This window comes from Nelumbo lutea, chromosome 2 (assembly GCF_056320005.1).
Source record: "Nelumbo lutea isolate HS-2025 chromosome 2, American lotus-T2T, whole genome shotgun sequence".
Lineage (NCBI taxonomy): Eukaryota > Viridiplantae > Streptophyta > Magnoliopsida > Proteales > Nelumbonaceae > Nelumbo > Nelumbo lutea.
In genome coordinates, this window is record NC_142685.1 from 7,134,759 (window position 1) to 7,148,367 (window position 13,609).

A 13,609-nucleotide genomic window follows, 5' to 3' on the forward strand; every position below is an offset into this window, starting at 1 on the left:
GATCAAAATTACAAGATATTAGCAACCTAATAGCTAGGGAAGATATTGGAACGTCAGCCAAAAACCAGAACGATAAGATAACCAGGAAATGAAGACATAACATGCAAAGAAAAAAACACCATAAATCGTTGATTAAGAACCTATAATACCATAAACTCAAATAGAATTGAAAATTTGTTCTTTGCGACACAAAACAGTATCTCAACTCAAATTATAAAAAAACAAAACAGACATCCAACCAAAACCAGTACCGTCACCACCGCCTGTCGAGCACCCAGGTTTGCATCCGACCACTCAACAACACTAGAGTATATAGTAAACCGGCACAAGAACTGAAAACATTGCACAAACGGCAAAACAAAAACCGAAAACAACTTAAAGAGTAACAAGTCTCTAATAACCTAACTGACGATAAAACCAGCATATTTCACTTAGCTCCCTTCTTGGCAGCAGACTTGGTGACCTTAGCACCAGATGCGTCCTTCTTGTCCACGGCCTTGATGACACCGACAGCAACAGTCTGACGCATGTCCCTCACGGCAAAACGACCAAGTGGGGGGTACTCAGAGAAGGTCTCCACCACCATCGGCTTTGTGGGAATCATCTTAACAAATCCAGCATCACCGTTCTTCAAGAACTTGGGCTCCTTCTCGAGTTCCTTACCAGATCGCCTGTCAATCTTGGTCAGGAGCTCAGCAAACTTCACGGCGATGTGGGAAGTGTGGCAATCGAGCACAGGGGCGTAACCATTTCCGATCTGGCCTGGGTGGTTCATGATGATGACCTGGGATGTGAAGCTGGCAGCTTCCTTGGCAGGATCGTCCTTGGAGTTGGAAGCCACGAAACCACGCTTCAGATCCTTCACTGCGACATTCTTCACGTTGAACCCAACGTTGTCTCCGGGAAGGGCCTCCTGGAGAGTCTCGTGGTGCATCTCAACAGACTTAACTTCAGTGGTCAATCCAGAGGGGCCAAAGGTGACAACCATTCCAGCCTTGAGGATGCCAGTCTCCACACGTCCCACTGGGACAGTACCAATACCACCAATCTTGTAGACATCCTGAAGTGGGAGACGGAGGGGCTTGTCCGAGGGTCTCTTGGGTTCCTGGATCTGGTCAAGGGCATCGAGGAGGGTTGGACCCTTGTACCAGTCGAGGTTGGTGGACCTTTCAATCATGTTATCACCCTCAAACCCAGAGATGGGAACGAAGGGGATTTTATCAGGGTTGTATCCCACCTTCTTCAAGTAGGAAGACACTTCCTTCACAATTTCATCGTACCTAGCCTTGGAGTACTTTGGGGTGGTGGCATCCATCTACACATCATAAAAGATGGAATCAATAATCAAATCACAAATGCACAAGTTAAAAAAAATAACTGAATTATAAAAGACTAGCATAGTTTTCATTCATTAACCTTGTTGCAGCAGCAGATCATTTGCTTGACACCAAGGGTGAAGGCAAGGAGAGCATGCTCACGAGTCTGGCCATCCTTGGAGATACCAGCTTCAAAACCACCAGTTGTAGAATCAATGATGAGGACGGCACAGTCGGCCTGGGAAGTTCCAGTAATCATGTTCTTAATAAAGTCGCGATGCCCAGGAGCATCGATGACTGTGCAGTAGTACTTCGTGGTCTCAAACTTCCACAGGGCAATGTCAATGGTGATACCACGCTCACGCTCAGCCTTGAGCTTGTCAAGCACCCAGGCATACTTGAATGACCTCTTGTTCATCTCAGCAGCTTCCTTCTCGAATCTCTCGATAACACGCTTGTCAATTCCTCCAAGCTTGTAGATGAGATGACCAGTGGTGGTCGACTTACCAGAGTCGACGTGGCCAATAACCACAATGTTGATGTGAACCTTCTCCTTTCCCATTGTAAACTTTTAAAGGAAAATAGTGAAAATCTGCAATTTTGAAATATAAATGAATATGAATACAAAAGCATATTAATAAAAATATGTAGTATACTGTTTGCAGAAATCCCAACAAAATCTCATGAAAAGCAAATGAACGGAAATATAATGTTTTCCAGGAAAAATCGAGGGCATTAGCCATTTAGATCTAAAATCGAAGCCAACCATGCCTACAGAATCTGTACACACGAAATCTAATGACATAAACAGATCATAGCAGCAAGGCTATCAACAATACATTAAATGAAAGGTAACTAATTTGCAGGCAAAATCGAGGACATGAGCCATTTAGATCTAAAATCAAAACTCAGTGTCAACAGAAACCCAAGTACACGAAATCTAATGCCATAAATCTATCATAACAGAAAGATTTCCCCTACCGAACGAAGCTCTTTGGTATACAAAAAAGAGACTTTACAAAAATCATAAAAACATTCCGAAGAGATTTCAGATCCAGGGAAGAGTGGAAAACCCAACAGATATATCTTGTGAGAACTTGAAGATTACTATAAAGGGATAAATAAACGGAAAACAGATCTAGTAGCAGGTACAACTCAAAAGATACATTTGAGGGTACAAAATTTTAACAGGAAAAAAGATCGATAGCAGACAAACGATATAGTACAAAATGAAACTCGGAAGACATATTTAAAGATACAAATCTCAGAACCATGCAAATCAAATAGCACAGATCGAAAAGAGAGGAACAAGCTCACAGATAACTCCAGTGTTCCAATTAAAAGCTAAAGCAATAAGTCATGCAGAAAAGTCACAAAACAACTAGCTAAAATAAGAATCCCTAAATGCAAATACCTTGAGATTAAATTCAAAATACTCTGGAAATAGATAAATGAAATGAAAGAAATGAAACAAACGTTCATATGGATTTACACTAACAATACTAGAGAGTAGAAACATCGTCTTAAAAGAACCATTTGGACATGAAGAGAAACTAAGATCTAACCTCCAGAAGAAGATGAACTCTCCCAAGATAGAGTCGCCGAAGGCTTTCAGGAGAGAGTGGGAGAAAGAGGCTGAGCTTAGAGGGACTCCTCGTCTTTAAAAGCCCACTAACCCTCACTGGCGACTAGGGTTTTTCTGCCAGCCGTTTGATCTACTTTTTATCCAATGGTTCAAAATTAAGTAACATTTTTAACCGTCGATCTCAAAAATCTTGCATCATAAAGACTGTCTCAATTTGTGTTGATCGAACTTTGACTGTACAATTTTCAAACACTTTATTTGGATTAGTAACTTCAACCCCTCAATTATAGGCTTTTATCATTTTATTACCTTATCTTAACTTAAAAAGTTATAAAATACCCAAAATTTCACATGATATCAAATAACCTCCTCATTCAATTTTTTATCATAAAAACAGACGGAAAGTGCTCATATAATATCGAAGGGCCTTTTCGAATGTGTCAGACTGCCAGCTAGCATGTTGGTAAAATCTTTTAACGGTTGCCACTCGCAGAAACAATCCCACCTTTGACTAAAGGTTTGGGGAAGGGTGATACGATATTGTGTAGATTTAGATTGGTTTTGAACGTACATGTTAAAATGTTCAATATATTTTGGAAAATCTATATTGTTTTAGAAAGCATGAATAGATTAAAGAATATTTTTAGAATTTTATAAGGATAAAATTTACCATTTTATATTTAAATTTATTGATAAAAAATGAGGGCAAATAGGGTAATCGTTTCTTGATATTAAATGGATTTAAAATAGGTAATGTTAAAATATTCAATGCATTCAATTTTTTTCATTAAATCCAACATTTAAGTTATTAACTTGCATTCATGTTCATTGATTCAAATGTTTAAGGTATTTTTATTTCTTCTCATCATTAATTTTTATTAATTAAATCCAATAACATGAAAGTTTATACTTTTAAAGTTTACCTAACAAAAATGGTGTTTTCATCTTAAATCATTTTTGGGTCAAATGGGTCAAACCATGTTGCCACGACTAAATAATAAAATTCAAAAATATATCAAATGAAAAAAATATAAATTAAAAAAGAAACGACAACATTTTTAACATACATATTAAAAAATAATAAGTATGATAAACAATAAATATTTTTATTAATGATGGAAATGGAATGAAAATTTAAAACCAATTAGAAATAAAAATATTTTCCTATTCTACTCATTAAGTCCTATATTTAAGATATATTCCTCTCATAATTAAATTCTTGTAATTAAATCCACAACAATAATTTTAATATTATAAAAATAAATATTTCAAAAAGTAATTTAAAAACAAAATCATTTTCGCCCCTCCCGGTGGTGGGCAAGCAATTTGACCATTTGGGGTAAAATGGATTAATAAATAATGTCATAATTAAATAAAAAAAGGTAAAATAGATAACTATGAAATGTAAGAAGTGTTTTATTAATGATAAAAATGGAATGCTAAATTTAAAATCTAACTAGAAATGAAATGATGTCATAATCAAATAATATTTTTTTTAATAATAGAAAATACAAAAAATCACAAAAATAACAAAATAAATAAATAAAGATAAAGAAAATTTTGGTCACATATTTAGTGCTATATATTTATAAAAAAATAAAATATTGGGTACATCTCTAATATTATGCATCCATTATATTGAACAAAAATAAGTTTTATACATAAGAAATAATTTTATCAATGATGGAAATGTAATACAAAACTTGATGGCAATGATAGAAAATTTAATGTATAGGGTATTGAATAGAGCCAGAACATGGGGATTCGGCAGAACTTCACATTAATCGCGCACCCGCAGGCAAACGATCATACAGAAGTAATGAATAGAGCCATCCTGCACGGACTGAAAGCACGTCTAGATCGAGCTAAGGGATTGTGGGCGGAAGAGCTACCAAGTGTTTTATGGGCTCACCGAACTACAGAAAAAACTGCCACGGGAGAAACCCCCTTCAACCTCACCTACGACACTGAAATAGTTATCCCAGCGGAAATCGAAGTACCAACATTGCGACTAGAAACATATGTCGATAAGACAAATGGAGATGAGTTACGTACCAACCCTGACCTACTGGACGAGGCAAGGGACCTCGCACACATCCGGACAGTAGCCTACCAGCAGCAAGTAGCTTGGTACTACAACGCCAGAGTAAAGCAGCGAAGCTTCCGAGTCGACGACGTGGTCCTTCGTAAGGTTATGGTGCCCGAACCCGACATGGGCAAACTTGGACCAAATTGAAAAGGGCCCTATAAAGTAAAGAGAGCGCTCGGGGGGGGGGGGCATACGAGCTCAAAACCTTAGAAGGCAAACAAGTACCCCGAGCATGGAACATTGTTAACTTAAGGCGATACTACCTATAAACCGCCAAGCGAAGTGGACGAAATCACTAAAAGATCCTTAGGGCCATAATGCAAAGCCAACAATAGGAACCTAGGCATAAGCAAGCAAAGAAAAGTCGGGCATATTATCAGCTCGGCAAAAAAAATCAGTTCGCTACAAGAGCCTCAGGACCGAAACAAGTCGCGCGAGTACAATAACCCAGGCAAGAAACAGATTGGCATATTATCAGTTCGAAAAAAAGAGCAACACTTTAACTAAAAAGATTGTCTATTCCATTGCAAGAAAAAGGAGAGTACATAAAAAAAATTTACATGCCCGGAGCTACTTCTTCCCCATCAGAAGGCACTTCAACAACACCCAAAGGCCCTGCCTCGCCTTCAGAATCCGGCTCGCCATCGACAGCATTGGCCATCTCCTGAGTTATACGCAAAGTAGATATGGCACTAACGTCGAGGTCGGGGTACATGTTCCGGATCATCCATCGGCTCAACTTGAATCCCCTTCCGTAAGAATCCACCATCAGGTCGTCAAACGCGAAGAGGCATTGTAGTCTTCAATGTTCTTCTTCTTGGCGTTTTCAATACCTTAGGAAAAGATCTGCGTTTTCTCCCTGATGTCCTCCTGAAGATATTTGACCTGATGCTGCAGGTCCAACCTCAAGTCTGCCATGTGCTTGACGACTACCCCCATTGCCTCGGCATCCCGCTGAGACCTTGCCTGCCTGGCCAGAGCGATGCGAGCAGCCTCTTCGGCAGTATAAGCGGCCGCCTCAGCAGCTCGGGTATTCGCCTCAGCGGCACGGCAAGCCTCTTCGACAGCATGAGTGGCCGCCTCAGCGGCTCGTGCCTGTCGCGAGCTCCTCTCCACCTGGGCTGCTAAGGCGTGAATAGAAGAATTCACCTACCAAAAGAAACAAGTTAGCGACAACAGCAAGAAGGATAGAAAATGAAGAAGGCAAACGAAATCTGACTTACCACCATAGCATGAGTTACAGCACGACAGACGACCTGATTCAAAGGAAGATCGGTCCACGCCGCGATCTCCTCAGAGAAAGTAGCCTCCCTACTCTTCTGAAGAGCGTAGTTCGGCGATAACACGCTCCTGAATTCAACTTGAGGTCCCGAACCCGAGGGCCCAACCTGCGTATGAGCGGACCTAGAGTGAGCAGGAGCACTGGAGTAGGTGGGAGCACCCGTGTGAGTGGTCTCAGTGTAAGGCACCCCGGCCGCTTCATGCAAAGCCACCTCGGGCTCCCTGGGCAGATCCTCCGGCGTGTGGCCTGTAACTTGAGGCTCCTCATCCGGGGGCAGCTTGGTACGAGTTTGCTTGGCGACCCGCTTCCTCCTTTTCATGCCTTGGAATAGGTGCCCCCCACGAGTCATCTCTGCGTCCATCACACCTGTAGAAAAGAGTTCGACATCAGAAAAAACGAAGGAACAAAGCAAACAAGAAACCTCTGAGCTAGAAACCTACCCGAACTCAGGCCGACCGCAATAAGCTTGGCCTCTGTTAAACCTTGTCGTGCCCATTGCCGGAGGCCCTTTACCGTCTCTTTATCGAGAGTGACACCAGAATCAGGAGCGACCTCAGCCCACCCGGTCTGAAAAGGCCACCCTTGTGCACTTCGCACCCCGAAGTAGTCCCGCTTCCACGCTAGGACCTTGCTAGGAAGTTCGTGCAGAAGCTTAAAGCCCGGATGAGGAGACAGGTAATATGCTCGTCTTCCCCCAGGAAGAGAACCCGCTTGTTTCTTGAGCATTAAGATAGAGGAGAATATCTCCAAGTCTAAAGGGAAGTTCTGTTCGCAAAAAAGGGAGACTGTCCCCGCCAGGTTCCGAATAGAGTTCGGATGAAGCTGGCCAATGGTAACGCCGAAGTGGTTTATGACCTCGATGAGAAGTGGGTGGAAAGACAGTCGCAGCTCCGCAACGAGCTGCTCTCGAAAAATCACGATCTCATCAGGACCGTGTTCCCAAGGAAAACTACCTGAAGGAATGAAATAGGTATACCCCCCAGGCAGATTGTAAGAAATAAGTAGAGATTGGATGCCCCCGGGCGTCATGGTCGAAGGACCAAACCTGTCTAGCATCCGACCACGACGAGAGGTAGATGCCAAACTTCCTGAAGCGGCTCGGCCTACGAGTTCAAAGTCATCCTCAAGTTCCACCTTAGGATCACTAAAGCAGTCGAGGGATACGGCTCGATTCGTAGAACTTACATCAATCCTACTTGAAGAATCGTCTGAGCTATCAAAGCTAGACATCGAGGAGAAGAGGTGGATTTAGGAAGGTACTCATCAGAAGAAAATTTTGAAGACTGCGGAGACTGGAACAAGCCAAAAACCTTGAAGGCGAAGTAACAAGCCTAGACGCGAACTGAAAGGCCTGAACACGAGCTGAAAAGTTGGACACGAGCTCAAGAAGCAAACTGTAGAAGTGACAAATCAACTGGTGTCCCCTACTATTTATAGCTACAGTAACCAAAAACCATAGTACCTATCAAAGCCAAATCCGACGGCTCGCATTCGTGCCGACCGCACATCCCCTGAGATAGAGACGTCATTGGTGCACATCTTTTAGAAAAGAGCAAAACGTTAGTGCACGTCTTTTTGAAACTGACGACGCGCCGGCGCACGTCTTTCGGAAACTGACAGCACGCTGCACACGTCTCTACAACTGACAACTGCCAGCGCATGTCTCCTCAAAATGGCAGAGGCGCGCTTTTTTCAAAATTAAAAGACCCGCTGTCACGTCCCAGTGGCGCGATTTTTTGAAATTTAAAATAAACGCACGCTGCCACGTCCGTCAACATTCATAAGCAGGAGGCACGTCTCCCGCCTTTTCGGACGCTCTAGAAAATTGGAGAACTTTGGCAAAGCACCTCGCGCAGTCAAGATTCGAAGAATGGGACAAATCCACCTACCACCTCGCAAAACTCCCCGCGCCAGGGAAAGTCCCTTGGCGTGATGAGTGGGGGGCAATTGACGAAGGAAGATTTGGCCCGACCTCACAGTTACACAACATGTGGCAAAGGCAACAGCTAGGCACAAAAGCACGCCTAAGGCGCGAGCACCAAGGGGAGAAACCGGTTGACCGAAATCCCCTACCAACGGTCTGAACTCCCTACTAGGGGCCCGAACTCACCCTTCGGCCCCAAATCAAACAGTAATTTGAACTGGCCTGCATGTAACAGTTTGGGACATACCTCGCCGGATTGGCCTGCCTTGTAACAGTTTGGAACACACCTCGTCGAACTGGCCTGCCTTATAACAGTTTGGGATACACCGCGTCGGACGCCTGCCTTAGCAGTTCGGGACACACCTCGCCGAACTGGCCTACCCTATAGCAATACATGATATACCTCTGAACTCAAGACTTCGCCACGCTCACCATTCCACCACATCGCCCTTAGGACACCAAAACCAAACAAACCGTACTATGCCTGACTCCGAGGAAGTCCGTACCCAAGGGCGGCGCACCTGACTGACTTGGGATCTGACGCTTGACGACCGCACTTCAAACGGCCACCTGCCACCGCCTCCTGACACCGCCATCTCCAGTTAAAGAGATGGTTTCGACAAAAGGCAGTGACGGTTCTGTCCCAGCAGAAAGGACGACACCCGAACTGACAGATGCAAGGATAATCATACCCGACTTGACAAGGGCTTCAGAGCGAGTGCGCGAAGTGGTTATAAAAAGCCCCCTACCCCCAATGACAAGGTATGTGAACTTTGCGCCATTTGGTCTATACTTTGCCTTTGAGGGAATACTAACTTGAGCTTCGGAGTTATCTCATCGGGTTCCCCCTGGAGTTCCCTCATCTTTTCCATTTCAGGCTCCTCGTCGCTTCAGCTCAGAGGCAAAATCGTTGACAGCTAAGACCGGCCGGATTGCGCTCCATCAGGTATCAATGATGGAAATGGAAATTTAGTTTTACCAATGATAGAAAATACAAAGAATCACAAAACTATTTTTTTTAGATAATAGGTTAGTGTATTGAGTCAAATGATACCAAAGACAAACAAAAATTAAGTGCGATAAGTAAAAAATATTTTATATAATGCAAATGAAAAATATAATTTAAAGGGAAAATTATAGTTAAAGTTGGTTGTACATTTAAAATTAGGTTGCAGGTTGGTCCAGAAACCAACAAAACTCTAACAACCGGCTCTACATTTCAAATTATAAAAAACCCTCGCCAAGTCATCAAAGGCTTATGTGGTTGTTGCCAAGATGGGACTCTTAGTCCATGTTGGACACAACAAAAGCTTATACCGAAAATAGGTTTTCATTTACTCTCCCACTCCATCCATCTCTTGATCTCCCTCCTCTCTCACTCTCATAGTCATCTCTTAATCTCCCGCTCCCTCTATCTCTCCCACTTTTTCAGCTTTGGTCTATGGCCAAATCAAATTCTCCCTCTCTCTCTCTCTCCCTCTCTCTCTCTCAATCTTTCATTTTCTTCTCCCTCACTCTCCTTCTCGATCAATATCTCATTTCTCCCTCAATCTCTATCATTCTCCAATTGGTGTAAATTTCATAACCAAGAGTTTCTTGTAAATTTTTATCAAATTGTTGTAATGATTTTTTAACCATACCAAGTTGGTCTCATGTTCTTTTATACAATTTGATTAATATCATATGTGTGTAAGAAAATAAAAAAAGAATGAGAGAGGGAGCGGGAGAAAAACTGAGGGAGAATGATAGAAATTAAGGAAGAAGGGGAGATCGATTGGGAAAGAGAATGAGAAAGATTGAATGAGAATGATAGGTAGAGAGGTAGAATGAGAGAATTTGATAAAGGGAACAAAAATTCAAAAAATAAAAGCCATTTTTATTTATTTTCAAATCACATAGTCGTTGAGCATATAAAGATGATTGTGAGACTGAGAGAGTGTGAGGGAGAGAGAGAGAGAGAGACTAAAAACATTTTTTAAATTTTCCAATCACCCAACATTAAAGGGCAATTTGGGTATAAGCTTTTTGTTGTGTCCGATATAGAATAAGAGTTCTATGTTTGCAACAACCACATAAGCCCTCAATGGCATGGCAAGGGTTTTTATAATTTAAAATGTAAAGTTGGTAGTCAAAGTTTTGTTGGTTTGTGGACCAACTTGTAGCCTAATTTTAAATGTAGGCACCTCTCACTATATTTTTCCCTAATTTAAAACAAATTCAAAAGCAAAACTATTTTCTTATCTAGATGGTGGGTCAATGATCCAACTTTTCAAAGAAACCCATGATGTCATAATTGAATAATAAATATTAAAAAAAAGATAGAACACCCCAAATGAAAATGTACATAATTTTGTCGAGAACATTTATGATGTTATATATTCATCAAATTAAATAAAAAATGCAATACAAAATTTAATAATAATAGTAATAATTATTGTTTGCTATAAGCATTTAAGTTTATTTTTAATTATATTGTTACTTTTGTTAATTTTCAATTTTTATCTTGTCTATGATATATCTAAAATTCAAGTAATTGATATGAAGAAAAATTGCTCACGTGCAACGTATGTACTTAATTACTAGTTCTTATAAATCGTTGATGGTGTGCAATCTAATGCTTCCTCTTAGCAAGATAATTTGAATGTTGAATTGGCTAGGTCGTCTAGTTAAGCTGTAAAGAAAGAGATCAGAGTGTTACCCGAGGTGGGCACTTTGATGCTTAAGTCAACAAATAGTTTTTAGAGAACTAAAAAGCGAGAGTGCTAGAGAGTTGTGAATGCTAAACCGTGCATAGCTTATGAGGTTGGAAGTTATACCTTTATATATGCATTGTTTGGCTTGAGTTCACACATCGCATCTCAGATCTATAGGAAGATGTAATTGATCGGTTCGAAGTCCTCAAAGGTAGTTATGCATGCAAAATATGCTTTTGTGCCTTTCTCCGAAACATTCGATGTGGGAGCGAACTTTTGGAGGACCCGTGAATGATAGAACACACATAGAGGAGGTCGGTGAGCACATCTCGCATGTCACCACCTAGACCTCAATTGGATCGGCAAGTCCTCGAGGGAGGTCGCTCCTTACGCTGAGCTCCCTTGGACCGGTACTAATGAGGTACCATAAGCCGACAAGTCCTCAAGGGAGGTCGCTTCTCACACCGAGGTCCTTTTGGACCAGTAACAACAAGATAATAGATGTACCATAGGTCGGTTGTGGACGTTGTGTTGCTAGCCGCTCCACCGAGGTGCCCAAGTTGCGCATGAGGTGCCCTATCGAGGTACCCAAGCTATGTATGAGGTATCCTAGACTGATTCTGATGTGCGCCTCCTTGACTCAAAGAGATACGCGACTCTACACATGGCATTGAGATAGATGTCAGGCAGTAAAGACAGATGTCACGTATCGACAGGTCAATGGAGGGCCAAATCACCCTCATCAATAATAATAAATTTAAAGTTAAACTAAGTATTAATAGGTCTAACACATAAAAAATGCAAACTTCCATTGTTTATATAAAAAGATGCATTACAATCAACAAAATGCTGAAAATAAAAAGCATTTATATCTCATGTGAAAATTTTACTAATAATATCTCAAGCACTCGCTTCAAGTCTACTAAAATATCACTTCAAGGCATGTTAAATTGTTGTTAGAACAATGGTTTTGATACATTCATTTACAATAATTTCTTTAAATGACAATCATTTATAATTTTCATGAGTATTAAAAAATTCAACATTTTTTATTTGAGTTCGGATCTCCTGCCCACAATAACTCTGTCCACGTTTATCGGAGCCACACATGGAGAACATCTCTAGTATTATGCAGGGGGAGATATTCCCAATTCACGGGGGGTAGTGTATTGTGGGTAGGCATGGGCAGAATTCTCGTGGGCAGGTGATCCAAACTCTTTTTATTTATGTCGACAGTCATGTAACTATGGTGGCAATCCATGACCTCCATTATAGGTCATATCATTTTCATAAATGTTTTAAAAATCAACCCCATAAATCAAATCAATTTTTCCTTCTTATTTTCGTGTCAACGGTTCAACCATTTTGGGTCAAAAAGTTTAAACGGTTTTTGTTAAATATATTACATGTATTTCAAATATTAGCATCTAGATTGGACTATTAGGGCAAGAATCTCTCTCTCTCTCTCTCTCTCTCTCTCTCTCCAATCATTCCCCTACCAACCAATCAGCCCTTTATCTCTTATTTTTTTCCTGTTATTTTGATTTTTGAATTTTTATTTCAATTTCATATTATAAAATTAAATTGTGAACCATTGCTTGGTCAAATGGTTCTCTAACCATTTCAACAGGCTTTTTAATTTCTTTATATATATTTTTAAAAAGAGCAATTCAAGGCTGAAATGGAACTATTGACTTGGTGGTTTTGGGGCATAATGATAAGGGAGAATAACCGATCAGCCCAGGGTCAGAATTTGTAGGCTCAAAGTACTATCGGGGTAGGTGCCAGTTCAGAGTTGATGCCAATTCACAGGCGGGCGTTGGTGGATAGAGTGTGGGCTGTGGTCCTTTTGAATGTTTATAACTCTGCAGTGTAAATCAGAAATCTGCATTGGGCAAATCCGTACTTCTCCGCAATGATAAATGGTTTGATCGCTTAGGTCAATAATATATATGCTCCCAATGCCAACACTAATATTTTTTAAAATATAATTAAAATTAATTTTGAATAAAATAATATTTTTAATAAAACAATGCAAAATAATAGTGAAATTAATCATGTTTCTATTTTTTTCAATACATATATTTTTTAAATCATATAGCAGGTTTGACAAACCAAACTGGATAAATCAATATCTGTTCAAACTCGTAACTAAGAATTTATATTTTGTTGACTCAACTTCTTGCTATATAGTGTTTACCAAATTTAAGCGTCAATACAAATAGTGATGCATCGGGCCCAAAACGTGAGGGAGAGAGATAGATTTTATAGTAATCATTTTAAATATTAATTATAATTATAATAAGATTTTTAACTAATTATTAAATTTTTACTTTTAATATTCACCTTATTGTGTTATTTTTTTTTCTCTTAGGTTCAGTTTGGAAATAGTACAAATGCAAATATGTACAGCATAAATACATACAAAATATAATGTTTTGCGCTCTACATATTTGCATTTATACTCATTCCAAACTTAGCCTTAATAACACTTTAGATATTTTTTACTTAGCTTCAATTGTTTTAAACAAGGTTTTAATTTAAACATTATCATTTTAATACATTTATGAAAAAACAAGGCTCCGCCTAGTTCGCAACTGGAATTGGAACATGGCTCATTCCCTCTACTTGTTTGGTTGATATAGGAATTTGAATAGGATTCCAATTGATGTTAATTGATTTATTAAGAGGTTGGAATCATAATCAACCATGTTTTCTTG

General features: G+C 40.1%; 1 protein-coding gene across 1 annotated transcript; it reads right to left on the bottom strand.

Annotated features, from left to right (window-relative positions):
- Positions 1 to 128: 128 nt before the first annotated feature.
- On the bottom strand, positions 129 to 2,950 carry LOC148868330 (elongation factor 1-alpha). Its single transcript, XM_088968429.1, has 3 exons — positions 2,882 to 2,950; positions 1,417 to 1,908; positions 129 to 1,315 (listed from the first exon to the last, which is right to left on the bottom strand). The coding sequence occupies exons 2-3, from the start codon at positions 1,876 to 1,878 to the stop codon at positions 428 to 430; spliced, it is 1,350 nt and encodes a 449-aa protein (XP_088824555.1). The 5' UTR covers positions 1,879 to 1,908; positions 2,882 to 2,950; the 3' UTR covers positions 129 to 427.
- Positions 2,951 to 13,609: the final 10,659 nt, after the last annotated feature.

Excerpts from the sequence above, each read along its gene's own strand:
- LOC148868330 (XM_088968429.1), bottom strand. The coding sequence starts at position 1,878 with ATGGGAAAGGAGAAGGTTCACATCAACATTGTGGTTATTGGCCACGTC. Across the intron at positions 1,316-1,416 it reads TGATCTGCTGCTGCAACAAG|ATGGATGCCACCACCCCAAA; the intron begins GTTAATGAATGA and ends TATGATGTGTAG.